At 43.2% G+C, this 27,985-nt stretch overlaps 2 protein-coding genes and 1 long non-coding RNA gene across 16 annotated transcripts in view; 1 reads left to right on the plus strand and 2 right to left on the minus strand.

Moving 5' to 3' along the window:
* Positions 1-136, minus strand: part of CLTRN (collectrin, amino acid transport regulator) — a 42,743-nt gene extending 42,607 nt beyond the window's left edge. For both annotated transcript variants that reach the window (XM_070603767.1, XM_070603768.1), the window contains exon 1: positions 1-136. The gene's annotated coding sequence lies outside the window, so the exon portion shown is untranslated.
* LOC103545821 (carbonic anhydrase 5B, mitochondrial-like) lies at positions 10-26,066 on the plus strand. Of its 13 annotated transcripts, XM_070603769.1 has the most exons (8): positions 320-408; positions 2,113-6,193; positions 7,179-7,373; positions 14,049-14,246; positions 16,916-17,007; positions 18,083-19,264; positions 20,371-20,522; positions 24,782-26,066. In XM_070603769.1, the coding sequence occupies exon 8, from the start codon at positions 24,949-24,951 to the stop codon at positions 25,501-25,503; it is 555 nt and encodes a 184-aa protein (XP_070459870.1). In that variant the 5' UTR covers positions 320-408; positions 2,113-6,193; positions 7,179-7,373; positions 14,049-14,246; positions 16,916-17,007; positions 18,083-19,264; positions 20,371-20,522; positions 24,782-24,948; the 3' UTR covers positions 25,504-26,066. The 13 variants fall into 13 exon arrangements, 4 of the variants coding, with proteins under 4 accessions (XP_070459873.1, XP_070459871.1, XP_070459872.1 ...); XR_011535811.1 differs by lacking the exon at positions 24,782-26,066 and having other exon boundaries at positions 283-408; positions 6,072-6,193; positions 20,371-21,114; XR_011535806.1 differs by lacking the exon at positions 24,782-26,066 and having other exon boundaries at positions 285-408; positions 2,017-2,150; positions 6,069-6,193; positions 18,083-21,114.
* Positions 16,403-27,985, minus strand: part of LOC139080934 (uncharacterized) — a 21,114-nt gene continuing 9,531 nt past the window's right edge. Inside the window, exons 2-3 of the long non-coding RNA XR_011535820.1 lie at positions 22,801-22,908; positions 16,403-16,592 (exon numbers count right to left, since the gene is read on the minus strand). This is a non-coding gene — a long non-coding RNA (uncharacterized lncRNA). The remainder of the gene's footprint in view (positions 16,593-22,800; positions 22,909-27,985) is intronic.

Consider the following 27,985-nt stretch of genomic DNA (forward strand, 5'->3'; position numbering starts at 1 on the left):
CGTCAATGTGGGGGCGTGGCTTTGCCGTTCTCAGGGGCCTGACAAAGATGGTCCAGCTCTGAAGGGTGGGCCTAGGCGGAGAGCAGGGGCGGGGCCAAGCTAGCGCGCCTGAAGGCACGGAGGGACGGCAGTAGAGATATAGCCAGGGCAGAGAGCAGCGGGGGAAATCCAGATCCTGGCTGAGTGGACAGCAACTTGGCGCTCCGACGCGAGGAGCGTGGCCAGGGCGGGACTTAAGGCCTTGTCGGGGACGTGGGCCGGGTGGACGCTGGCGTGACGTATGAAGCGAAATGACGTCTCCCGGCGTGAGGGGCGTGGCGAGGCGCAAGGGGGCGTAGCCAAGATGGCCGCGCGCATGAGCCTCTCCCGGTAGCGAGCGGAGGGGTTCGCGCTCAGGGAAACGTTCTGGTAAGGGAGCGCTGCTGTGTGGAGCGTGGTCAGCAGGGGGTCATAGCCTACCAGAGAGGACAGGGATCTTCTGCCCCTCATGGCTACGCGCTGCGATAGGGCCGCGCGAGGAGGCCCACAGTCCCGGCGGGGTTTTTCTGGGGAATGGGCGAGAGGAGGCAAGGCATCGCTCTTTCCCCACTCTACTCTTGTTCCTCCACTATGAGGATCACCAGATAGCTACACTCCGGTTAGAATTCTATTTAAAGGTAGAACAGCTGTCCCAGAGACTTGGGGAAGTGAAGTGGTTGTAGTTCCAGACACTGAGACGCCGCAAGCTGAGACTTACTCAGAACTGCATTGTTGATCTTCCCCCTGCCTATGCCGAGGGTTATGGGCAGGTTCACAGCCAATCCCAGGGCAGGGGGTCAACAGCAACAGCATAGCTGTCCCTTGTGGGCAATTCTGAGCCTTCTCTACTCCTCAATTCTTTTTTTTTATCCTTTTTCTTTTGTGCCCCAGAGCTGGAGGGGAAGAACCTACAAAATACAAACGTTGTTGGTGGCTATGATTCTTTGTGGCATGAGTTAAGAGCTACTGCTCTGAGGCTGCTGGAAATTCGTTTATTATAATTATCGTTATAATTATATAATATTTTTATTTACTTATATATTATATACTACAATATATATTGGTATGTTATATTATTATATTATCAGTATAGTTTTACCTCGTTTATCTTTGTTGAGAAAGTTTGAAAAATATGGGGAGATAACCAAGATGTGTATACCTTAATTTGGGTAGAATTTATTCTCTGTCAGCTACTGAAAACCACACTTTTCTCCTTGCCCTTTTTCCTTTACTGACAGTCTGGTCGTCTCCATTCTGCTATTTAAAAGTCTTGGGGGCCGCCCCATGGCATAGTGATTAAATTTGGCACGGTCCGCTTTGGTGGCCTGGTTGGCAGTTCGGATCCCTGACACGAACCTACACTACTGTCAGCTGTGCTGTGATGGTGACCCACATATAAAGTGGAGGAAGATTGGCACAGATGTTAGCTCAAGGCTAATCTTCCTCACCAAAAAAAAAAAGAAAAAACTCTTGCTGGCGTATGGAGAGAAGTCAGAACTCTCTGGTGAGAGAGTCTGCCCCATACCCTACCATAAGTATCCCTGCACACACCTCAGAGCAGTCACTGTTCTCAGCCTCCGTTGGAATCTACAGTGAACCAAAAAGTTAAGCCCTCCCTTCTGGGCCCTGGTAAAGAGCTGCACTGTTCTTGAGTATTTTGGAAATGAAACCTTTCAGCTTTCTAGAGCTTTCTTCCTTTACTCAGAAATTGTAAACTCAGTACCAGGACTAAAATTCACCTAAAGGGCGAAAGCAGCAAGAGCACCATTCCTGTGCTTGTACACACCTGCCCTCTTGTCTCTGGAGTCAGGCAAAAGGCTGCCACCACTCATGGTTGGAACACAATAAAAGTTGAGCGATCTTTGATTAAATATGACTATTGGGGAAATCTGATGAAAAGAGGGAAATGCATTTCATTTCATTGGCTGCTATAGGGCAGTTAATTGCAGCACACAAACCAGGTTAAGTAATGTATTTTGAAACCTTTGGCAACCCCAGATTGGGATCATGCTCTCAGGGAAGAAGTGTGTGAGAGGAGGATGCTGAACTTTCTCAATCAAGACATAGAAACATACCCTCGAATTTAAATTTCAGAGAATTGCAAAAGGCTGACTTCCTTTCTAAATCAGGAGGTGAGAAAATGAAGGGGCGATCTGGTAAGAATCAAGGAGTTTTTCAAAATGCAATTGTAACCTTTAGTAAGTAATTTTTTTTTGGTGTCTGTTTTGCATATGTATAAATAGCTTGATCAGGCAGAGTTCTAGCCGAGGCATTCAATAAATACATGGTTTATGAATTATTTTAAAGGGCTTTTAGAATCTTTTCTTTTTTCACACATTTGTAAGTCTGCAAAACAGCAGATAAGGTACGTTTAAGTAAAACCCAAGGACATACATAAATAATCAGTGATAGCAAGAGCATATAGCACACAAAGTTTACCTTCCCTGGGACCCATCCTGCCTATGGTCCCAACTTTATGGACAGACTTAAGGGCAGACAGATTGTGAAATCCAGCAATGTGTGCTAGTAGTTCATTGTTGTGTGCTGTGTTTGAGGATTAATCACTATTTGTGGTTTCACAAGCTTGGGGTTTATGAGATCACTGGGTAAGGTGGGTAAATAATCACCTCTTGATAAATTATTTTAACAACCATCATTGGCTTTAGGCAGCAGTGCTGGCCTTAAATAGTATACACCTGTTCTCTCAAGTGTCCATATTTTTATATCTTGGTGTATAATTTTGTTCTTAAAGCCCTAAGGCCACAGCTGACTTGTAATTATTGAATGTGTTTGTCAACATGAACATTGTTTTATGTATTTAGAATCCTTTTATTTTGAATATGTGCTTTTGAGAAAGAGAAGTATTTTTGGTCTAAAACTTCTAGTGAACTATTTCTTGCTCATAGACAATGGTTGATAATAATATAAAACATTTATAATTTCATTCAGTGTTACCTATTTTTCCTGTGCCTGTACTACAAAATATAACTTACTGAGAAAATACATTCTACATTTATACATTCCAGAACTCACCTGGAGCCTATTTAATAATGGCTATTAGTATGTATTTAATGCTAAATTTTGCAGTTTATAGTCTAGGTGCAAATTCATAAACGCTTTTCTGATAAGCATCTTTCTTCCTGAAGCATATGCCTGGACATAAACAACCTTCTGTGTTGTTACAGGTGTTGTAGCCTAGCATTAGCTAACTTGAGTTTCTGTTCATTTGGATTTTCCGGGAAGCCTGCTCGCCCGACCTTCCATGCTCGGTTCCGTCCTTGATTGCCTTTGACTGTTCCTTCACCATCTCTTGGCCTCCTTAATCACTCTATTTTGTCAGCCCCCCTCTATACGCCCGTTACTCCTGGGGAGAGGAGATTTTCCTTCTGTCTCTAGCCTCATGACCTCTCCTGAGCACCAGAGCTGCACTGCCGACTCTCTCCTAGACTTCTCCCCTCGCCTGCTCTCTTGGCGCCTCAAATCCAAGGTGGTTAGCAGTAAGAGTGCCATCTTCCCCTTCCCACCTGCTCCTCGCGCCAGGTTCTGCCTCTCTGTACAGGGATCCGTCCTCATCCTACCACCAGCACCACTCCAGCTGTAAAATCACAAGGCCTTCCTCATCTCCTGTCCTTTTCTGTCTTCCAGTTGAGTGCCAAACCCTCTGTTTTTTATCAAAATGGTGATCTCTTGAATACAAAGTACCTTGTACATCTCTTTTGTCACTGTCTAGTCCAGTGCTTCATAGTCTCTCACTTGGATTATTGGAGTTTCATTTTAAATTCCACATGCCCAAATCTGAGCTACTGATTTCCCGCCCAAAACCTTTCCACACACTGTCATCCTCACCTCAGTTCATGGCAACTGCATCCTTCCAGTTGCTTAGCCCAAGAATCTTCCAGTCATCCTTGACTCCTTCCTTTCACGTCTTATGGGGTGTATCTCCAAGATATAGGTAACACCCAATCACTTCTCACCACGTCCACTGTGACATCCTTACTTCCAGCGCCAGGACTATCCTGAATGATCTCTCTGCTTCTTTCCTGCCTCCCATCCCAGTCAGTTTCTAGGAGGGCGCCCTGAATGATCTTTTAAAACTGCAAATCAGATTCTGTCCCGCTGCACACAAACTCCATTGTGTCCCCATTTCACTTAGAGCAATGGTTTGTAATCAGAGGTGACCCCTCCTTCTCCAAGGGACATCTGCAATGTCTGGAGACATTTTGGTTGTCACAGTTGGAGGGAGGGTGTCACTGGCATCAAGTGGGTAGAGACCAGGAATGCTGCTAAACATCCTACGATGCAAAGACCAGTCCTCTACACCAGAGTTATCTGGTCAAAAATGTCAACAATGTCGAGGTTAAGAAACCTTGAGTTAAAGAAAGAACCTTTACAGTGGCCTAGAAGTCTACTTGATCGGCATCCATTATCTCTTGCCCTCATGTCCTACTACCCTCCTCCTGGTTCACTCCACTCCTGCCCATATTGGCCTCTCTACTGTCCCTTGTATGTGCCAGACAAGCTCCTACCTCAGGGTCTTTGCACTAGTTTATATTTTTATATATATTTGCACATTATATATTTATGTTTTTGTATGTATGCCCTTCCTCTAGATAGCCGCGTGACTAATTCCCTCATCTCCTTCTAGTCTTCCCTTCAATTTGCCCTACTCTGAGGCCTGCCCTGAGAAGCTTTTTAAGGTGCAACATTCCAAATTCACCTTACCCTGCTCTACTTTTCACTGAGCCTATTCTAATTTTCTCCATAATTTACTCATTTATACACTTGCTGTTTATTGTCTGTTTCCTCCTACTAGAATGTAAGCTCTACAAGGATAGGGATTTTGTTTTAGTCCCCTGATGAGCCTAGAACAGTTTCTTGCATTTAATAGATGTTTCATTGATGTCTTGATGAATGAAAGGGCGAAAGAGTGATGGAGTGAATGAAGGATGGTTGAAGGACTCACCTCATCACTGACGTTCCTGGCTCCACTCTGCCCACTCCCATCCAGCCTGTGCTGTGCTGACAGAGTCATCAGAAGCCATCAGTGCTTCATCCTATATGCGTGAAATAACATCAGAAAGTCATCCAGTTTCTTGGACATTCATATTCCCCGAATTAATCTCAAATCCCCATCCAGCTCCACCTTCCACTGTGTACCCTGGACATCTGCTTAGCTAGACTGACACATAAAATTAACCATCCTGAGTAGAGAGGCTGGGAACAGATAGTTCCCTCACAATTCTCAGAAGGAACCAACCCTGCCGACACCTTGAGATGAGACTTCTAGCCTTCAGAACTGTGAGACGATAAATCTCTGTTCCTTAAGCCAGCCAGATGATGGTACTTTGTTTCAAATTAATACACTGGCCTGAAGACAGCAGGTGGAGAGCTAGGCCTGCAGGTGAGGAGTCTCCGTGGGATTCGTGAACTTCCTGCCAGTCCTCTCTAATGTGACGGTGCATCTCTGCCTCTTGAGTTCAGTGTGTTCAATGGCAAAGTGATGCGTACGACAGAGTGCGTGGCACCAGGCTGAAAAGCTGGCTGTTTGCCACCCTTCATTTTACAATACTTGTCTGTGACATAGCTTGTTGTTAGGCAGTTATAGAGTTCTACCTGGAGCCTGCGCTTGTTCCTCTCAGGGTAGTAATAGGAAGTAATTCTGCTTCCTGCTTTCACTGGACACACATCGGGTGTGATTTTTCTCTCCTTCCCCTTGGGTGTAGCCTTCTCCCCTCTAGCTCAGATCTAGCAGGGTCAAGGGCAGCAGTACGGGGAAAAAGAGCTAGTTCAGAGCCAATTAATAGTGAAAGACATGAAGCAAGGGGAGGATGAAATCAGAGTGCATACCTCCTTGCTCAGCATCACTGGGGATCATCATGTGCTTTTTTGTATCTAACATTCTTCTTGGAAAGATGGTGTGAATGAATAATATTGATGTCAGTAAGTGACCTGTGCCTTAGTGTTCTCTCAATGTCTCTTTTTGTGCCTTTTGTCACCTGTCTTCCCCCCCTCCCCGCCCCGGCATTGCCAAACTGTTGGGAGGCCTCCAGTAGGCTGAAGGTAGAAAGTGAGGAGGCACTAACGCCTGCTGAGAGCTGGATTGGTCTGTGTTTCCCTTCCCATATGATGTGCATTTCAAGAGGCTCCAAAGAGGAGAAATTGCAACACCGGGAAGGTAGAGTTCATGCCTTGTACATCTTTGCATCCCAGCACGGTGCCTAGAGCAAAGGAAATGACAGTGAATGTTGAAAGTGTTTGCTGGCAGAATTCTCATCCCTGTGAGACTAGGCTAGGTTCATATTGGAGTAGGTTCCTCTTTCAGATTAGGCAGGAAGGACTTTGGGGATCCTTCAGATATTATAGGTAGGGTATGAGACCCTCCTCTTAAATGACAAGCATTTAAAAGTGTTTCAAAATTACAAATGGGTGATGGTGGCATCTAGGAAAAAGAAAAACACTTAATACTGTCTGAGAACATGCTGGCAGTCACTTCACAGTTCTGGGTTCTTGAAATTAGGATCAACATCTTCACCACTCAGGTCATTCCACTAATCCTCACTGAGCAGCCATCATGTCCCAGGCATTGTGTCCCTAAGAGATGCAGCTATGACAGACAGACACAGTCCCTACCACCATGGGGCTTAGATGCTGGGGAGATGGAGTTGTAAAGTACATCCCTGATCAGATATTTAATTCAACTGAGATAAGCACGGTGACCAAGGAGAAGAGGGCGCTAGGCTCACCTGGTGAGCATGTGGTCAGGGCAGGCTTTGAGGGAGTGACGCTGGAGTGGATCACCTGAGGAGAGGGTAGGAATTAACTAGGCACAGATGGAGGAAGAGTGGTTTGGGGGAAGGAGGAGTACATGCACCAGCTGGAGGGAGCTTCCTCGGAATTTGGAAGAACTAAAGGGCACATGGCTGGTGTGCAGGCAGGAGCATGAAGTGCATACGAGGGAAGCAGATCAGTCTGAGGTCCTGGGGAGACCAGTAAGTTTGAGGAACAAGACTGGATAAACTACTGACTCTCATTTGGGTCCTCCCCGCCGACCCCCAGTGTACTAATAGTCTGAATTCTGAATGTTGTCCTACTTAGAAGTTTCCACATGCTGTCAATCTCTGTTGTTTACAGCTTTTCCTCCTCTGTCCTCCTGCCTCTAGGTTATTAGATTCCTGCAAGTTATTTGGGAACTGATCAAGATTTCAAGCTAAAGATGGAGATAATGAATTGTCTGAGGGCCGTTCTTCAAGCCTCTCCATGCAAGTCACCGTGGAGAAGATTCCAGATTCCGAGGTCCATGCCAGTGAGGCCCTGCAGCCTCTACACCTGCACTTACAGAACCCGGAACCGAGCCTGTGAGTACACCACTGCCTTAAACACAGCGAAAGGCTGGTTGTTTCCTAAGAATCACGTGTGTGTTAAGTGTTTGCACATACTATGTCAGTGGCATTCCAGAGTGGGATTATATGCCATAAGAACTGAAAATAGCTACTTGTTTCTCTATTTGTCTTCTGAAATGTGGAAAGTTCTTTTTTTCCTAGCTTTATTGAGATATAATTGACATTTAACATTGTGTAAATCTAAGGGGTACAACTTGATGATTTGATACGTGTATATATTGCGAAATGATTACCACAATAAGGTTTGGAAAGTTTTTTTCTTGACGAATTTTAACATGTTAGAATGATGTCATGCAAAAATAGAAAAAGGAAGATGTCCCAGTTTCAAATACTTTAGAACCTGTTATTGTTTCTTGTTAGCAATTATCTCCTTGCTAATGTTGATCCACAGACTGCAAATTATTTCTTTGAATCTTAACGTTCTGGAAGTTGCATATTAATGTTTGCAAGCTCAGTAGCTTCATGTTCTGGAATATTTCATCCCTAGTTACAAATTGCAGTTACTTCTAGCTGACCACTTTGCCACGTGTGTGCTCTGCTGTAAACGCAGAAGAACAAGTGAGGCAGCACATGGTCTTCCCTGGAACCTCTCGATCTCCTTCCCCTCCTGAAATACAAGTTACCGTCCATGTCCATGTGCAAGGATTCTCCACCGAGACACTGCTGACTGGGGCGTGGGTCATTCTGTGTTGTCGGGGGCAGTAGTGTACACTGTGGATGTTGAATGGCATCCATAAATGTCTCAAGACATTCCTAAATGTCCCCTGAAGGACAAAATAACCCTGGTAGAGAACCACTGAGAAGATAATGTGTGTGTTGGTGGTGAGATGAGTTTAAAGAAATGATGAAGTATATTTTATATATTTCCCACTATTCACCATGAATTCACACAGTTTTCAAATGTTGACTGGCTTCAAAATTCTAGGTTTCTTAACTTTGCCTCCTTGCGTTTACTCTCTTTGACCCCTTGTGCACATAAGAAAAGGAACTCATTAGTAACGTCAATTTAGCTAAATCCATTGCCTTGAAACTGCTTCATAAATATATTTTTATTGTAAGTTTATTTTATTTCCTCCAACACTGACTGTGTTCTCATTAAGATGAACTGGCCAGAGTCATAATAAATTTCTGGTTGCTGGGTGTGGCTTCCTGCCAGCAGGCCCACATCTTGCCCAGACTGGTTCATTCTCAGTGCTGGCACTTTGTGGTCAGAGGCTTAAAATGGAAAAAAACAGTCATGTTTATGTAGTTACTAAAGTGGGGTTTTTCCTTGGAGTTTTTGTTTGTTTATACTTACAGAAAGATGAAAGTTAAATGTCTAAAATCCAATATGCTCATGTCTTTAAGATAGTTCGCTTCTTTAAGTATTGACAAAAACCAAAAAGTAGTGACTTGGAGGGTGGGGGCTCCCCTTGATTAATTTCCTACATCAGATGAAATATTCTTATTTGTAAGTTACTACAAGAAACAGGTGAGTCACCATTTGATTTTGCCTTTGGCATATTACACTGTCCCTCCCTGTTTTCACCAGGAGAATATTATAGTCTTTGCTGACCTGGGCCATTGAGCTTGTCCTGTTCAGATATCCTGCTCCCTCATCTGTTCAGTTGTAAAGACAGTTCTCATTGTTTCTGGAAGCTCAGTACCCCAGCAGAAGGCCCAGTGTACACTTGTGACCAAGAATGACCCAAGATTGTTGAGAGAGAGAAAAGGTAACGTGTACAGTCCTTAGCTAGTGCCTGCCACACAGTGAGGACTCAGTGTTGGCAGCTACTTCTGCTACTACGATTGTTAGCGGCAGCAGCAGCATCTTTATCATCATCACAGGCTCAGTGCCTCCCTCATGTGTTTGACCATTTTTAAGATTGGGAGAAGCAGAATAAGAAGTACACAAAGGAGGAGGTTATAGCAAATTCAGAAAGCAGCGTTTCTCTGGAGCCCTGTGCTCTGTGCTTTACCCTCCCTGCCCACCCTCCCCCCAGGTAATCACTGGCTGGCAATTTGCTTTGCTGTTGGCTGTCATCTCAAGTAGCAGACAATAACTGTTGACAGTCCTAACTTTGTGGACTAGTAATATAATAAAGATGAAAGCCTGCACCTGTTACCCAAGATGAAGATAAAATCCATTTCACTTAGTGTATCATCTAGTGAAAGTTAACCTAATTGTCACATGAAAAAATTTAGGCATGAGATCTTAGACTGTAAGAAAATTAATTTAATAATGTTAATTTTTTATTTAGTGAAATATAAAGAATGTCATCTAGAATGGAAATGGTACAAATTTGTTATTATTCCAGTGATTCTTAATGTTCATGATCTCCCTAATTTTAGAAGGAAGAGAAACATTTCTTTTTAGGACACCTTGGAATAGAGTGGCACTGTGTAAAATGTAGCCACTAGCCCCATGTGTATTTACATATAAATACACTTTACATTTACGTGTAAATAAATATAAATTTATGAAAATTTTATGGCCACATGTAGCTCTCACTTACCATATTGGAAATTTCCATTATCAGAAAATTCTATTTAACAGGACTGGTCTATATTATAACTGAACTGTGTTAGAAGGTTGTTGTCTTGTTTCTGCAGTTAATTTTAAAGAACACAAATAAAGCCTGGAGAACAACAGTATTCAAAAGCTTGTTTTGCAAGGTCTTCACAAAGAATTCTGTTAATCCCCAGATGATATAGGCTGGGATACCAAGACTGTGTTGTTTTCCATTAACTTTCAAAGAATCTCGAGAAACAATGGACCGAATAAAAGCCCCTTGGAATTGTATTAAGGGCCTCAGGGGAATCTGCAGCTACAAGGAAGTGACAAATAGCCCTGAACTGACCACCAGGAAGCTGCATGTGTATGCTGTGCTTATCTGGGCTCAGCATCAAAGTGCCTTTTACAGCCCTGATGCTCTGAGAAGACAATTTGTGATTCTGTGATCATCCTCAGCAATGTCATATGGAGGGTCCCTGGGTATCCTGTCACTGCGCTAAGCCCTAGGCCTACTAGGATGGTCTTCAGTTAGATGAGGGAACAGCGCATCTCAGGAAAAAGGACGGTACAGGGCAAGGCAGGGGAGAAAAAGCTCATGAGGGTATAGAGCAACCATGTCCAGGAGATAAGTAATGTGAGCCACAAATACGAGCCATATAGGCAATTCTATATTATCTAATAACCACATTTAAAAGAGAACAAATAGTATGTCAATTACACCTCAGTACAACTTGGGGGGGAGGAAGAATAAATAAATTTAGTTGATTTGTGAAGTTATTTCTACTAATATAGCAAATATATGTGAAAAATAGTATATAGGTGAAATTAATTTTACTAGTCGATTTTATTTAACCCAATATATCCAAAATAATATCACTTCTACATGTACTCGATATAAAAATCATGAATGAGATAGTTTATATTCTTTATTTTTATGAAGTCTTCAAAGCCCAGCGGGTATTTTACATTTACAGTACTGCTCACTTTGGCTGACCAAGGGGAGTGGCATGGCCGAGTTCTGGGATAGCATAGCAAGACCAGACTTTGGGAAGAATGAGGAGAAGTGAAATGAGATGGGTGAGGTGCGTTCCTATTAGGGAAACCTTGGCACTTGGACACAGAAGTTAGGACTTGACATATAGTCTTTAACTCAGGAAGAACACGTTGAAGGTGGTCATTTAGGAAAGCTGATGGAATGAGAGAGGAGGAAAAGCAGCCAAGAGACATTGTATAAAGTCTGGGATGTAGCGTCTAAACTAGGCTGGTGGTCATGGGCAAGGCAGCGAGAAATCTGAAAGATCCTTAAAGAAGAAATAATGTGATCAGTAAAGATAAAAGGAGAATGAAACTCTCCCAGTGATGCTGTTTATCTTATACATTCTATGCAGAAGCAGTGATAAAAAGCCAGCTCAGTTTTTCATGGGGCTTGCAGAGCAGTGGGGGAGGCAGATAATTAAGCATATATGCATATAATTATCATTATACTCAGGTAATAAATATTTTGAAGGAAAAGATCAGATGCTGTGATTTAAAAAATGAGGGGGTCATATAATAAGAGGGTAGTCTGAGAGGTGAGGAGGTGACGCTTTTGCTGAAGAGGTGGTAATTAAGCTAATAATAGGAGCCAGCCCTGAGCTGAACCAGGGGAAATTGATCTCTGAGGAGGAGGAGCAGGAACTGAGGGGCTAAGGCTAGAGTGACCTTTCTATGTTTCAAGGACTGAAAGAGGGACACCTCCGAGGCTGGAGACATAGGGTGGTGCCAGCACAAAATAAATCAAAGCCAGGACTAGTGATATAAATAAGAACTAAAACAGAGCACATCCCCACTATGGAATCTAAAGGGCTTTTGCTATTCATCAGGAATAAATTAGTGACACTTTTGTAATGGCAGTGTCCCTTTGCTCACTTAAACCATGGTTGATAAAATCACTCTATTTCATTTTCCTCAAACAAGAAGAACCTGAAAATGAAGGCTCTGTGGTCAGAACACTTAATCATCTTCCTGTTTTGAGGGACAGTATGAGCAACTACGAAGAAATCATTTCAATCTGCATTTGGTTAAAATGGCAGAAGAGGAAGGGAGGAGAGAACAAAAATGTGAATTTATCTTTAGCAAAACAAGCCCTTGGCAAAAGCTGGCTTCACTAAGGGGACAGTGACCAAGGGCCCCCCTAGTGGGGAAATGGTCTGGGTTTGTAAAGAAGGAGGTCGTGGGGGGCAAGTGGAGAAAACCTTCTGGAAGCCGAACTTGTGAACTGAAGGGCATCAAGTGATAGGAGTGTTATGGTCATAAAAGAGCAATTGGAGGAATAGGCCTGGTTTTCTTGGGCTAGTGTTTATGTGGGTGTGAGAGTAGATTCTGGCCATTTCCTGAAGGAAGTGGGGAACGATGGAGGGTGAAAGAGGGCATCGTGTCAGGCATCTGCTCATTATTCCACCTCTCCCCTGGTCTTCACAGGAGACCCTCGTAAATTGCTTTTGAAGGGTGATTCTCAAATCCTCAGCCAAGGTCTGAGTATCTCAGAGAGGAAGAGGGGGCAAGGTCTCTTTGTGCTGGGCATCTTTAAATCTGAATCAGGGCTGTTCTAGGGGTTTCTAATTTGCATCCTAATCAGATTATAATATTAATATATTGTACTAGTTCAAATGCATTTTCCATTTGAGATTTCTGAAACAGAAAATTCTTCTCTAAGGAGCAAGTTCTTTTATACTAAGAAACATAAGTAAAAACATTGGGTTTGGATCTCTCCAGAGAGAAGACAGTACTGTGTTATAGGAAGAAATAGAGGGAAAAAAAAGAACGCTCCGAGTTTGCAGAGACCGAGCTTTCTCAGCTTTGGCATCATTGACACTTGAGACCAGATAATTCTGTATGCTGTAGGGTGTTTAGCCACGTGCCTGGCCTCTGCCCGCTAGATGTCAGCAGCACTCTCCTCCAGTTGTGACAACCAAAAATGTCTCCAGATGTTGCCAAATGTCTTCTGGGGCAGAATCACTCCTCTTGAGAAGCACTGGGCTACTCTCAGGAGAGCTCTATGTTGGTACCATTTTTGCCAAAAACAAACAAACAAACAAACAAAACCCGAAACAAACAAAAAACTAAGGCTGGGATTTTGAATTTATAGCAGCTACCCAAGCAGAACTCCAGGGACCTTAGCAATGCTGATTCTCTGCCCAGGTTTTGCAGGATGGCTGCCTCGTGCTCACAGTTCGCTTACATGGGAGGTAAACTCAGCAGACGCACTTCTATGGGACCGTATAATCCCTCCAATGGGATCAATGTCTCTGCGTCTCTTCCCTCTGACATACTTCTCTGCTGTGATTCAGGAAGGGTCTGAGTCTCTCCTTAAGGCTTAGGGGTCTCTGTGTCCCCTACTTTCCTCTTTCTCCTCCATGGTATGACATGGCCCCCAAACTCTGAACATCTTACTTACACTTCTCAAATTAAGAAGAAATTACTCCTTTCCTTCCCAGATTCATCGGTATCTTTCTTAAGTCTTTCAAAACCCTAGAGTGTGTCCCCATCTCAACCAGAAGCCTATAATATTACATTGTGTCTAGGATTCCAGAAATTTCAAAACAGCAAGCTAGATTACAGGATGCATGCTACGCAAGCCTTTATTTCTACTAGCCAACCAATTAAAACCTTACCATGCTTGGTTGAACGTTCTGTCCAAAAATTCTTCCTCCTCTTCCCTCATTTCCTTTGTTGAAAATAAGTTCAGTACTGAAAATGTCATTAATTTGTATTTGTATTTAAAGCTGGCTTGGCAGGTTGGGCTCCGAAAATTATCAATAAAGAGAAGGAACTCGTTTGAGAATAGCCTATTCCACATGGCGCTCGTCTCCACGCATTTTGCTGTTATCGCAGGACTGGGTGTCACTCGGTTTAGGTGAAATTAGAAGGTCACCTGAGACGCTTTAGCTTGATGAGACAGCAGAAGGCCACTTCTCTACAAGCTGCTCTCTGACTGCTTTGTCTTCTGCTTTGGTCAGTCATTTATGCCCCTGAGCAGATAATTCCTAAGACTTCAATTCCATCGGCCTCGACAGGCTCTCCGCAACTGGAATTGCCTGGTGTGTGATCCCAGATAGTGGACATCTTGGTGATAGCCCGGATGTGCTTTCTCCTAGTGCACCCACTCTGGGAGAGCGTGGACCTGGTCCCGGCGGGCGAGCACCAGTCGCCCATCAACATCCGGTGGAGGGACAGCGTGTATGATCCTGGCTTAAAACCGCTCACCATCTCTTATGACCCGGCCACCTGCCTCCACATCTGGAATAACGGGTACTCTTTCCTCGTGGAATTTGAAGATTCTACAGATAAATCAGGTGAGAGCCAGACTGGTGTTCTTGTCTGGAGTTAAAGGGACAGTTTCTTGTCAGCAGAGGCCATATCACACTGCCTCCATGCGAGCATGAACCTCTCCTGTTAGCAGTGGCATGGCACTCATTGGACTTACTTTCTTTTAAATTGTGCTAAAATGCACGTGGCATGAAATTGAGTGTTTTAACCATTTTTAAGTGTACAGTTCAGTAGTACATTCACATTGTTGTGCAACCATCACCACCATTCATCTCCAGAACTTTTTTCATCTTGCAGAACTGAAACTCTCTACCCATTAAACAGTAATTCCCCATTTTCCCCACCCTGTAGTCCCTGGCAATGACTGTTTTACTTTCTGTCTCTGAATTTGAATACCGGGTACCTCATATAAGTGGAATCATACAGTATGTGTCTTTTTATGACTGGCTGATCTCACTTAGCAGAATATCCTCAAGGTTCATCCATGTTATAGCATGTATCAGATATTCCTTTCCTTTTTAAGGCTGAATAATATTCCACTGTGTGGATGGACCACATTTGGTTTATCCATTCATCTGTCCGTGGAAACTTGAGTTGCTGCCACCTTTTGGCTATTGTGAATAATGCTGCTACAAACATTAGTGTGCAGACATGTTTTTGAGATGCTATTTTCAATTCTTTGGGGTGTATACCCAGAAGTGGAATTATTGGGTCATCACTGGACTTTTTTGAGTGTATGAAAAATGTCCTTTCTTGTTTTTATGTACAATTTCTTCTACAAGTAGTATTTTCTATTAATACATCTCTCTCTATGCATAGATTGTCTAATTGATATAGAAGATAGGGCATGAAATTAAAACTTAGCTAGAAATTTATTTTGTGTGTGTGTGTTGAATACGTGCTAATCTTCCTCTGCTTGCTGACTTTACAAATAACTTCTATATTAAATAGTAATACTGGGGCCAGCCCCATGGCCAAGTGGTTAAGTTCACGCACTCTGCTCCAGTGGCTCAGGGTTTCACTGGTTCGGATCCTGGGCACAGACATGGCACCACTCATCGGGCCACATTGAGGTGGCATCCCACATGCCACAGCTAGAGGGAACCACAACTAGATTATACAACTTTGTATTGGGGGGATTTGGGGAGAAAAAGCAGGAAAAAAACAAAAGGAAGATTGGCAACAGTTGTTAGCTCAGGTGCCAATCTTTAAAAAAAAATAGTAATACTGTTTATTCACATTTTACGTGATAAGATTGCAATACAGAGTAAAAGGATCGGCAAGCAAAAAGTCTACATTTTTGGTCACCTAATAATATATATATATATATTTTGTCATTCATTGATTTATTTATTCATTCAGCATTTACTCAGTGCTAATTATGTGCCAGGCACAACACTAAGTCCCAGGAATACTAACTTGATTCTTGACCTCCCAGAATTCAAAGTCTGGTGAGAAAAGTATGCATGAAATTAGAATTAAAAGCAAGTGTGTTTTGGAAAAGGGTTTCTAAAAGTACTGTGAGACCACAGAGGAAGGTGTGATGTAGACTGCTCAGAGGAGTCTATGATGATTTCAAAGGAGGAACATTTCCGTTGGGTGTTGAAGGATGAATAGGAGTTTGCCAAGAGGATTAGAAGGGCATTCCAGACTGAGGGAAAATCATGTGTAAAAGCAGATGTTCATAAAATGGCCAAAAAACAAAGGGACCAGAATGCAGAATGTGTATTGTGGGGAGAGGCAGGAAGAATGGTGATCATTGAACTTAAGAGGGTAGATGGAAGGCAGGCTCATCAGACACTGGTTATTTTTAAAGAAGAGAGTGGCACAGCATAGTTTCATTTAATTAGTCAGTTACTTTATTTTTTGACATTAACCCAGGCAACAGTGCAGGGCCACAAGGTTGGATTAATCCAACTGAGAGATGGTAGAAGCCTAAATGAAAGGTGTGACAATCGAAACAGGGAGAAGGAGCAAGTTTTAAAAAGCATTTCTAAGACAAAAGCAACAGGACTTGGAGGTGGAGACCTCTTCAAGTTAAACGCAAAGTTAACCATGACTTTGAGGTGTCTCACTTGGGAGGCTGGAGGGCTGATGATGTCAGAAAGTTCATGAATGACGGATGAGGAATAATTTGTAGGGAAGTATAGGGAGCACATAAGAAAATAAAATTTCTTCTTACGACTTTTTCCCCAATTTAATTTTATTTTAATTTTAAATGTTACATTAAAAATAGAAAGAAACACATTTTAAGTGGTTATCCCTCAAAGAAGAAATGTCTTCAACTCCTGATTCTCATAGGGAGAGTGTTTCTCTCAAGATAAACATCATCTCTCCTTTTGACGCAAATGCATTTTGGATTTCAGTATTTCCTGCAAATCAAGATAGGAATAAACAAATGTTGATCCCTCACTGAATTGTTACTCACTTTGCTATATAAGTTTTCTTTTATTTTTCTCCCCAGATAAATCCCCTCATTCCAAAGTAATATTAATTGCTGCTCCTGCATAAATTTCTTCCTCTTCTTTATTTCTGTCTCATTTTGCATCAGATTGTTATATGCTTTTGCCAGTAGCTTTATTTTGGGTGAGGAGACATAATTAAATATAGTAGGTTGAATTAGGCTATTGCTATTGATTTATTTTGGAATGATCCTATATGGTTAGGCATTAATCCTTCTTTTGATGGTATTTAGCTGCATGTGGTGCATCAGAACGCAATCAAATTTGAAAGCTTTGAGGATGCGGCAACTGGAGGAACATGGTTATTATACGAATATTTTTGAAGGTAAAAATGTTACCAACTTTAAATGATGGATTTTAGAATGAAAGAATATTACAATATTGTTTTTTACTTTAAGAATATTGGGATCAATACATTGGTAAGATAAACAATGCTTAAAACATAAGATTGTTAAGAATATGTTTCAAATGGCATAAAACTGTGCTGTCCATGGTAGCTACAAGCCATGTATGGCTGTTGAGCACTTGAAATGTTGCTAGTGTGATTGAGGAAATGGATTTTTAATTTTATTTGATTTTAATTAATTTAAATTTAAGAACCGATACTCAGTTCAGTTATTGGAAAACTTTTTAAAATGTTTGGAACAACTTGGGTATGTGTATCCACATTTTCTAGTGTAAAAATAAAAATCAAGTATTTCTGATCAAAATTTAGCATCCAGATTGGTATGTGCTGCATGTGTAAAATACATACAGCAGATTTCCAAGACTTAATATGGAAAAAATGGAAACAGTCTCATTAATAAGTTTTCATAATGATTACATGTTGAAATGACAATATTGGAATATATTTGGTAAAATAAAATGTTATCAAAATTAATTTCACCTGTTGTTTTTTAACTTTTTAAATGTGGCTCCTAGAAACTTAAAATTGCCTCTGTGGTTTGCATTACATTTCTATTTTTAGGCACTGGAATAAAAGGATAAAGGCAAATAGCATAAAATAAATGATGGTTAAAATGTGAGATTAGTTAAGAATATTTTTTTTAAGATTGGCACCTGAGCTAACAACTTTTGCCAGTCTTTTTCTTCTTCTTCTCCTCCCCAAAGGCCCCCAGTACGTAATTGTATATTCTAGTTGTGGGTGCCTCTGGTTGTGCTATGTGGGGCACTGCCTCAACATGGCTTGATGAGTGGTGCCGTGTCCGTGCCCGGGATCCAAACCCACGAAACCCTGGGCTGCCGAAGCAAAGCACGCAAACTTAACCACTTGGCCACAGGGCTGGCCCCAAGAATATATTTAGATGGAATAAAAAGATAAATACAAACAATTATGGGACATGATCATGAAAGGAAAAAAAGAGGTCTCTGATGGCAATACTGTCGTTTTCATTTTTCAGATGAAGAAAGTGAAGCTCAGCGGAGGTGAAGTGCTTTCTTGCCAGGTCACACCGCTAGCAACTGAAGAAGTGGACTGAAAATCTGTGGACTGTACTCTGTGTAGGACCTCTGAGCTCTTGCAGGTTTAGCAGGTTCAGGCCTCCCACAAGCTCCCTGCTTTAGTCCCGTCTGGAGGCTGAGTGTTTTCAGGGTACCTAGGATTTGTTTTAATCAGGTATAGCAACACACAGACATGGAAATGACTGTTGTGAAGGAAGGATTTTATTATACTCACAGATTCCTAAAAACAGGAGGCATGAAACACCATGCAGGGTCACATGGGGAAGCACCAGGCATGGTCAGGAGGCAGATAGAGCGAGGGGAAGATGTGAACAAGAGCCTTTATTATGGCTTCCATGGAAGGAATGGGTGAGGCAGCATAAGCAAGCTTAGGATTGCTTGGTTTGGATAATTTCAGCAGGCTCTGGGACACAGAGGCTGCCCCTCGTCTGGTGCCTGATTCTGGGATAATTAGGGCAGAGGAATAGTGGCCCAGAGGGTGAGAATCTTATAAAGGAGGAGTTGGGGTCTGGGGTCTGGATTGGTTGGTTTGCGTATTAAAGACGTCCTCCCAGTTTGTTCTGTATAGGAATTAGCTAGCTCGGGGAGGGGCACTTCCTCTAGGGTCAGCAAGGCCTCAGATATCAAAGCATGAAATACAGAAACCAGAAAATGTGGCTATTATGCTGAAGCTCCAGAAATGAGCCCTTGAGGACTCAGGGGCCTGAGCTAAAAGCTGTGCCTTCCCACACTCTGGCTGGCTCTGAGAGCTTCAGCCTCGAGAGCCCCTGTGGGCCAAGTGCCGGTAAGGCTCAGAGGGAGAGGCTGATGGCACAGGGGACACCTTTCCCTCCAGACTGTGGGCTCCAGCTTGTCAGCAAACGGCCTACTCATTTGTTTTGTATCTACTTTCATTCAGTGATGTTTATAACATTCTAAATTGTCAGCTTAAGTGCAGGTTCAGTACTGTGGATTATTTTTAGGTAGTCACCAGGTATCTGATTTTAATTCACATTCCATTACAATTCTAGAGTGAGATGTCAATTGTTTTTAATATTTTCTCATTTATTGTTCTTTACCTACACAAACATCATAAAAAGCTACAGAAATTGGTGGATACTGTGCCATCAATTAAGCATAAGGTAATTTTTCTTTTTCCTAAATCAGTTGAAATCTACTTTATGTTTCAGTCTCATAGTGGAAACACTAAATAGGGCACTTTGAATTGGGAAATATAATTAACCTCAATGTAATTCAGGTTTTCTTTGAAAGTTGCTGAGGGGCCAGCCCCGTGGCTGAGTGGTTAAGTTCATGCGCTCCGCTTCGGCGGCCCAGGGTTTCGCCCGTTCAGATCCTGGGCGTGGACATGGCACTGCTCGTTAGGCCATGTTGAGGTGGCGTCCCACATGCCACAACTAGAAGGACCCACAACTAAAATATACAACTATTTACTTAGGGGATTTGGGGAGAGAAAGCAAAAAAAAAAAAAGAAAAGAAAGTTGCTGAGAAGACAACTTGCCATTTATGATGCTTGTGTTGAGAGAGCCCCTGGCCCTGGGCTACCTTGCAAGGTACAGAAATGATTCTTTAAAGAACATTACCCATATTCTTCAGGTTGGATACCTCTGTCCAGCCCCCGAGATTAATTGTTCAACATTCAGAGTCCCAAAGGGGCTGCTCCCTGGAAGTCCATGTATTCTCTCTCTCTTTTCCTCTCCTCCCCACCTCTGTCTCTCTCCCTCCTGCCTCTTTCCCTCTCCCTCTCTTTTTCCTTCTCTCCCTCTCTCCCCTTTTAGTCTCGGATCCTGGCTCCTCCTAATTTGTATTGCATTTTAGAAAGGAGAATTCTATGAATCTCTTTGAGAAAGGAAAGCCTGTTTACGTACCAGCTACCACCTAATGCCTCCCAAGGAGTTCAGAGGAGATCACCTGCTGTAAAGTCACTAGAATGGAGGGAGCAAATGGTGTCTGCTGTGTTCCCACTGACAAGTATCAGAAATACACAGTTGTCAATTATATTTCAATTTTTTAAAAAGTCAATTATATTTCAATTTTTTAAAAAAGAAATACAGTTAATTACAAGAAGAAAGCATGGGCATAATTCTATCCTAAGGTGCCCAGAGGTACCTAGAGCTCCTCTGGACCACTACTGGTCCCCAGACACCCCTAGAATCATCATCTCATCATCCGATTCCTCAGTGGTTTTTACCACTAAATGATAGCTTGGTGATCTCCTTCTCTTGGCCAGGATGCCCTTGTGGAATCTGGGTCCTTTGATCCTTCCTGCCTGATGCCCACTTGCCCAGATGGACCTACTCAGGGGCCCTGACTACCCCACCACTTGCCGAGTCCATCACCTGGATTATTAAGAAGTAACCTGTAGAGGTTGATCATGATCAGGTACAGTCTTTCTACATTTCTATGTAAGGAAATTCTAGTCTGCCTCTTTAAAACAAGGTTGGGCTCAAACTTTGGCATCAGTTTTTAACATCTTGTAGCGCTTATACGTTTTCATTAAAGTGTGCTAACATCTTGTCTCAGTTTGGACATGAATTTGGTGATACTTCAAGTTAACCAGAGAGAGGAGTTAAAACTAGAAAAACATAAGCTTTTTACTTTCATTCTTGACAATGACGTATATTTTACTGTATACGCGTTATGTAGGATCTCTATAAAAATTAAGACTCTTTTAAATGGAAAAATGAAGCCTGGAAATGGATGTATTCAGAACCCTTTAATTTCCTTAAGGGAGTTTTACTATGGAATCTTGGGGTAAAGACAGAACCAAACAACGTCCATACAGAAATTTTATTCTAAGTCAGGAGTTTTGACTTGGTATTTGTTTTTCCTTTAGAAACTAAAGTTTAAGTGGTAGTTACTACATCAACACACAAAATCCTCTTTAATTTATAACCTAACCAAACTACAATAACTGCTTTTACTTGTTTGTATTGGATTTTAATTGATTAAAAAATTTTTCTCAAGAACAAAAGCTTCCAAATTCTTTTTTATGAAGTCAAGATAACAGTGAAACCAAAACCCACCAAAGATTGGATACCCCCCACAAAAAAGTAAATAATAGGCCAATATCTCTCAAAAATTTTTAGGAAAAAAAGAAAGCTAAATAAAATATTAGAAACAGAATCCAGCAGTACATCAGAAATATATACTTTGCCCAAGTAGGGTTTTTCTAGTAATGCAAGGATGGTTCAGTATTAGGAAGGATATAGTTATGATTAATATACTTCATCCTATCAGCAAGTCTAAAGGGAAAACTCATATTTTCATTTCTATAGTGTAGGGGAGGAAGACATTTCCTCTACCCTGTCTGGGTTCATCTGGCCGGAGAACAAATTAAATTCACATGAGACAGAATAGCAGGAGAAAATTAAACAAAGCTTTATAGCATGTATACATGGGAGAGGCTCAGGCAAGCTGAGCAACTCGCCAAAATGGCTGAAGCCCCCACCTTAAATATCATATCCAGCTAAAGGCAAAGGAGGATGTTGGGGGTGGGGGGAGTCAGTTACAGGAGGTTACCAGAAATAGGAATAAGATTATTATGCAGATTTAAGTCCTTGCCTTTGGCATTGATTAAGAGTTTCTAAAGATAAGGTCACCCCCCCCCTTCTTCCTGGTAGAGAGGGAGATACCTTTACAGATGGAGATTTCCTTTACAATGTAAATGTCTCTTACAAAGGGTAAGTAAATTCTACTTTTCAGTTGCTTTCCTGTCTGCAAAGTAACCAGCCTCAAATAATCATTATGCCAAAGAGACATATCTTGGGGTGGCAATTCCAGGCCCCCACAATAGATTCCTAAAACACATTTTGACAAAATTCAGCTATTTTATAAAAATGCTTTTTAGTAAAACAGGAATGAAAGGACAGTTCCCTAACTTGGTAAAGTAGATAATAGTATGCCTAGTTTGGAAAGGATATCTACTAATTCCACTATTATTAGCATATTAAATATTAAATTAAATTCTGGTAGTAGCCAATAAAGTTAGGCCAAAAAAGATAAAGGAAACTAGAGAAACAATTAGTGGAGTACCATAATTCATAGAAACCAATTCCTTTGAGAAATATAAATCACAGTTAGAAGATATAATGGAAGAAAGAACCCTACTTACAAGGAAAACTAAAAAACTAAAATACCTTGAAACGAAGTTATAAAATGTTAACAAGAAAACTGTAAAACATTCCTAAGGGACACAAAAAACTTGAACTAATAAAATTCATACCATGTGATTGCATAAGAAAACATCATCAAGACGTCTTTGATGTCAATTCCCCCTAAGTTGTTATTCTCCATGAATTGTTTATTCTCCATAAATGTTATGTGGTCTCAATAAATATACCAATAGTTATGTTGTGAGGGGCTGTCCTGTGCATTGTAGGATGTTTAGCAGCATCCCTGGCCTCAATCCACTGGATGCCAGCAGTACCCCCAAGTAGTGACAACCAAACATGTCTTCAGACATTCCCTACTGTCCACTGCAAATTCACCCCTGGTTGAGCACCACTGATAGATGCTAATCTCCAGTATCAACTAACCAGTGAAATTCTTTACCTCTTGGTGCGTGAGAAGAGGAAACGTCTTCAGTGTCTATGAAAACAAAACGGCTTTTAATTAATCAACACATTGATTTACCAGTAAAGGTATATGAGTGACTCACTTATTATTGCCTGTAGCTCACCAGCACACTCTGGTTTGTCAGAGGGTCATTAGTCACAAACCGGAATGACACCCACTGAGTTATATTGCAGATAGGATGTGAGAAATTCTGTAGACATTGGAAAGAAAACTACGTTAGAAGAAATCCATACCCAATGGCATTAGATCATCCAATCTGATACTATTACCATCTTAAGAGAGATGTTAGTTATGTAAGAAAAGTTATTTCTATCCTGAAAAATGCCTTGAAAAGAAAATTATACCATAGGAATTTTTCTGTTTTCAAAATCATATACCTGGGGATCATTCCTTAAATAAGGAATTGGCCAGAAAAAAAAAAAGAATTCATGAGTGAGTAGACTGTTAGGGATTTCATTCCCACACCTACCAGCTAACCACACTCCTGCATCTCAAAAGATTTGGCCTCTCGCTGACCTCAGAAACCTGATGCTTCCTCACTAAGCTCTACTAAGTGTCCTCGCCACAGCCAACCTCCTCTCCGATCTGCAGTGAATCTGTTGCCCACTCTTGGATTCCTTGCAGGCTTCTACTTTCTGTCCCTTCCCAACCCAGCATTGGGGCCGGCCCAACAGGTGCCTTAGGCATGTGCTTTTGAGGGAAATTTTCACAAGAAAAGACTCATTTTTTTCACACCACCTTGAACGGACCTGCAAACCTAAGCACAATAATCAGTTACCCAGCAGCCCTTACACACTTTGTTTTGTGTGAGGAACACTGGCCCTAAACTAACATCTGTGCCAATCTTCCTCTATTTTATGTGGGATGCCACCACAGCGTGGCCGGATGAGTCATGCTAGGTCCGTACCTGGGATCTGAACCTGTGAACCCTGGGCTGCCAAAGTAGAGTGGGCAAACTTAACCATTATGCTGCCAGGCTGGCCCCTTGCAGAGTTTTTGAAGTTGGATGTTTTCAACTACTAGTGAAAAATGTGCCTCGCTCTACTTGCAAGACTGCCATTAGAAATGAAAGGAGAGGGGCTGGCCCAGTGCCACAGTGGTTAAGTTCACACGTTCTGCTTCGGTGGCCCAGGTTTCGCTGGTTCAGATCCCCGGTGTAGACATGGCACTGCTTGGCACGCCATGCTGTGGTAGGCATCCCACATATAAAGTGGAGGAAGATGGGCACGGATGTTAGCTCAGGGCCAGTCTTCCTCGGCAAAAAGAGGAGGATTGGCAGCAGATGTTAGCTCAGGGCTAATCTTCCTCAAAAAAGAAAGGAGAGAAATGGCATTAGTGTTCAGAGAGAACCACCCATCTATGAATGTTTGAAGGTTGACAGTTCTAGGAGAGTCCACATTAAATCAACATTGTCAGTGCTAAAACATAAATCCTGAATGTCTTTCACCAGTTCCTTAAGAGCAAAATTGCAAAAAGCGACATTAGCAACCATTCTAGAAGAATGAAGTACACATCCCCTTTACTAACAAAAGTAAATTCGTTGTTTTTCTTTAAAAGAGCATTCAAGTGTATTAGGTTTGTTTTTACAATAATGAAGGAGCAGCCTTCTGTCCATTTTCTATAATTTTCAGGACCTAGTAGAAATTATTATATTTTCTCCCTTTAAGTGTCAACTACAAAAGTCCAGGTGCAGGTGGGCCATGACCGAATGGTTCAGTTCCCACACTCCACTTCTGGTGGCCGAGGGTTTCAGATCCTGAGCGCAGACATGGCACCGCTCATCAGGCCATGCTGAGGCGGGTCTCCTATAACACAACCAGAGGCACTCACAACTAGAATATACAACTATGTACTGGGGAGCTTTGGGAAGAAGATGGGAAAAAAAAGATTGGCAACAGATGTTAGCTCAGGTAACGATTGTTTAAAAAAAAAGTGAAGGCACTAGTGGGCCCCTCTGCCCGGAGCCCCAGAGCCAAGCACTGGGAACCAACAGTGGGAAGCCGGACGTTCCTGTTCTCAGAGAGCAGGCGGCCTCCCCCCGCGTGGGGTCTCTGTGTTCGCAGGGCTGGCCTGGCACGTGCGGGACCCCGTGCCCGGAGGGCCCGGACGTGAGACACCCCACGCGCTGTCCTTGCGCCCGGTACCAACGGTCACGCAGCCTGTGCGCTTGGCGTCTGAAGACTTCGGACACGTCTGGGAGCCGAAGGCCCCGACCCGCCGCACCGCGATCATGGGCAGCTACCTGAGCAGCTACCTGGGCACAGCCGAGGCCGCACAGCCGCCCCCAGCCCCGGATCGCAGATCCCAGCGACCCAGACCCGCCGGCAGCCAGCGGCACTGGGACCAGTGCCCGGTCAACCACGTCCACCCGGAGCGCTGGACGCGGACCCAACCCCGCCACACCTCCATGGGGCTGGATTTGTCCGAGAATCAGAAGAGCTTCAGGCAGCGATGGCTTTGGAATGCCCGGAACCCCCGACACGTCCGGAGCCCGGTCACCGTCAAAATCAATCCTCCTGAGCGCAGAGAGAGCGTCTCCCGAGGTCCACCCCCGGAGGAGCCCCCGGACCCCTGTGCCAAGGAGACCGTCCTGAGGGCCCTCAGCCAATGCCAGAAAGGAAAGAAGAAGTTCGACGGACCTCTCTGGTTTGAGATCCCTGACCCCGAGGAGAGGAGCCCGAGCCCCCAGCCCAGGCCATCTGCCTTCCAGCCTGTACGGAGAAACGGAGTGACCCCTTCCTTTGTGCCCAGGCCTGGGCCTCTGAGAAGCAACCTCCGCCACTGATGCAACAGTGCCTGACAGGAGGAGACTGACCCGGGCCTGACCTCCAGCCTTCCTGGGCCTTCCCGGTGCACCGCCCACCGGCCACCGCCCACCACCCACCGCCCACCCTGCTGCGAGGACACCACCAACCAGCCCCCAGAGCCTCGCCTCGCTGGAGAGCTGGGAGGGATCAGCACTCCACGGGGCCTGGGGCCTCCTGCAGCCTCATGTCCCCCTGTGTCCCAAGAGGCAAGGCCCTGCCACCACCACCTCCTGAGACTCAAACCCACAGTCCTTTTACCCTGTTGGCCCCGCTCTACCCCTCCGTGACTCACTGACACCACCAGGTCACCTCCCACCACCCCAGCTGGCAGGTCTGCCAAGCCCCCAGGCCCACCTCTCTGCTCCCTATGGAGCCCACGCTGAAGATACACTGTTTGCCTTCCTCCTGCCCAGCCAGGCCTGCCTTGTCCCTGGGACCACGCTTACCCAGAAAGCCTGCTTCTCCACTATTTGCCCAGTTTGTATAGAGGAAAGTTTGTTCTTATTTTAAATAATAATAATGGTGGGCAGCTTTATTATCATAGAGATTGTCATCGTCTTTCTTTCAAAGAGTCACACATTAGGATTTTGTCCACACCATGGCTTCCCCACCTCAGCACTGTTAACATTTGGGGCCAGATAAGTCTTTGTTGTTTGTTGGGTGCTGTCCTCTGCATTGTAGGGTTTTAGCAGAATCCCTGACCTCTAACCTCTAAGTGCCAGTAGTGTACCCATATTGTGAAAATAAACCATATGTGTCCAGTCACCACCAAACATTCGGGAGCCCCTCCTTGGGGGTGGGAGGGTGGTGGGAGTGGGGAGAGGCTGGCAAAAAAAAAAAAAAAAAAAATCCCACTGGTAAAGACGCACGGGGGGGACGGTGACCCCTACTGGCAGGAACACTCAAGCTTGGTGTCCCAAAATGGGTGGTTTTAAAACACCTACAGGGATGAACAAAATGAAGTGGTGCATGCTTGCCAAAAACATTTCCCCCAATTTTGTAGCATGGTGTGGGGTGTGAATTATTCATGATGTTTGGCTTTATTAATAATCAGAAAATGTATTTTTTTAAATGAGCAACTTAACCACTTCAGGTTGTCAAAATTCAAAAAGGTAAATAATATCAAGTGCTGCTAAAGATGCAGAGAACTAGAATCCCATATATTAAGAAATTTCTATTTTTTAATATAAAAAAGTTAAATAATATCAATTGCTGGCGTGTCAGAGGGTCCAACTGTTCTGGAGCGGCATTTGGAAGTGCTTCCTAGAACAGAGTGTGGCCGCTAGAAACTCTCTTACACACACCCTCACACCCCAACACAGATTGGTGAGGATGCTCTTTGCAGCACACTTGTCAGGGCAGAGAACTGGAACAACCTAAATGTCCAACCTAAATCGAGAGGGGAATGGATCGAGTAAATACGGTGTGCAATCTCAAGGGAATAGCATTCCACAGATGGCAGGAAAGAAACAGCCAGGGTTTCTCAACTATTGGGCTACTGGGCCAGATAATTCTATGTTGGGGAATGCCCTGTGCATTGCAGGATGCTTAGCAGCAAACCTGGCCTCCACCAACTAGCTATCAGTAGGACCACCTCCAGTAGTGGCAACCAAAAATGTCTCCGGGCATTGGCAAATATCCTCTGAAGGACAAAAACACCCCCAGTTGCAAACTACTGAACTAGAGCTACACTGTTTTATAAAAGGAGGAATCTCAAAAGTACAGTGTTGAGTGAAAAAGAAGGGAAGTGGGATACTATGTATAGCACATGCCCTTTACAGAATTAAACAACTACAAAGTAATATTGCTGGCATAATAGAGGAGGCCAGAAACCAGGTAAGAGGCCATTTGGACACTCTGCCTGTATTGTTCTTTCTATCTAGAGCCTCTTTAAATACTGTTCAAACATAAATCTCATGGTATTCCCCTTTAGAGAGTCAGAGACTACGCCGTAAACAAAGCAAAGTCCCTTCTCCTCTGGAGCTTGCTTTCTAAGGAGGTGGAAACAGAAGATAAACAAGGAGATACACACACTGCCCGCTGGGGAGAGAGCATATAAAGAAAGAGAAGGCAGGAGGAGGGCTGCACACAGCTCCATCAGCGTAACTGTGGCCCTGTATACTCTCCTGTCCCCGTCACCATGGAACTGCACTATCCCTTACCGTGAATTCAAGTTCTTTATTCATTGTTTCCACTGGGTGGCAATTCATACTTTAATACAGCCCCTGGGCAAATAAAATGAAAATATTTGATCTACTTAGAAATAAAGATTTTCTAAGGATTAAAATTGTTGCTGAAAATACTCAATGGAGACAGTTAGTGTTAGATACAAAAAGTCCTGGACTGAATCCCTAAAACTCAAGCTTTTGTCTTGAAGTTTACTACCTGCCATTTACTAGACTTGAGACACTGCATGCCACTCTACATGAGTTAAGAGCAAGGGCTGGAGATCTTAGTGTG

This window comes from Equus przewalskii, chromosome X (genome assembly GCF_037783145.1).
Source record: "Equus przewalskii isolate Varuska chromosome X, EquPr2, whole genome shotgun sequence".
NCBI classification, from domain to species: Eukaryota; Metazoa; Chordata; class Mammalia; order Perissodactyla; family Equidae; genus Equus; species Equus przewalskii.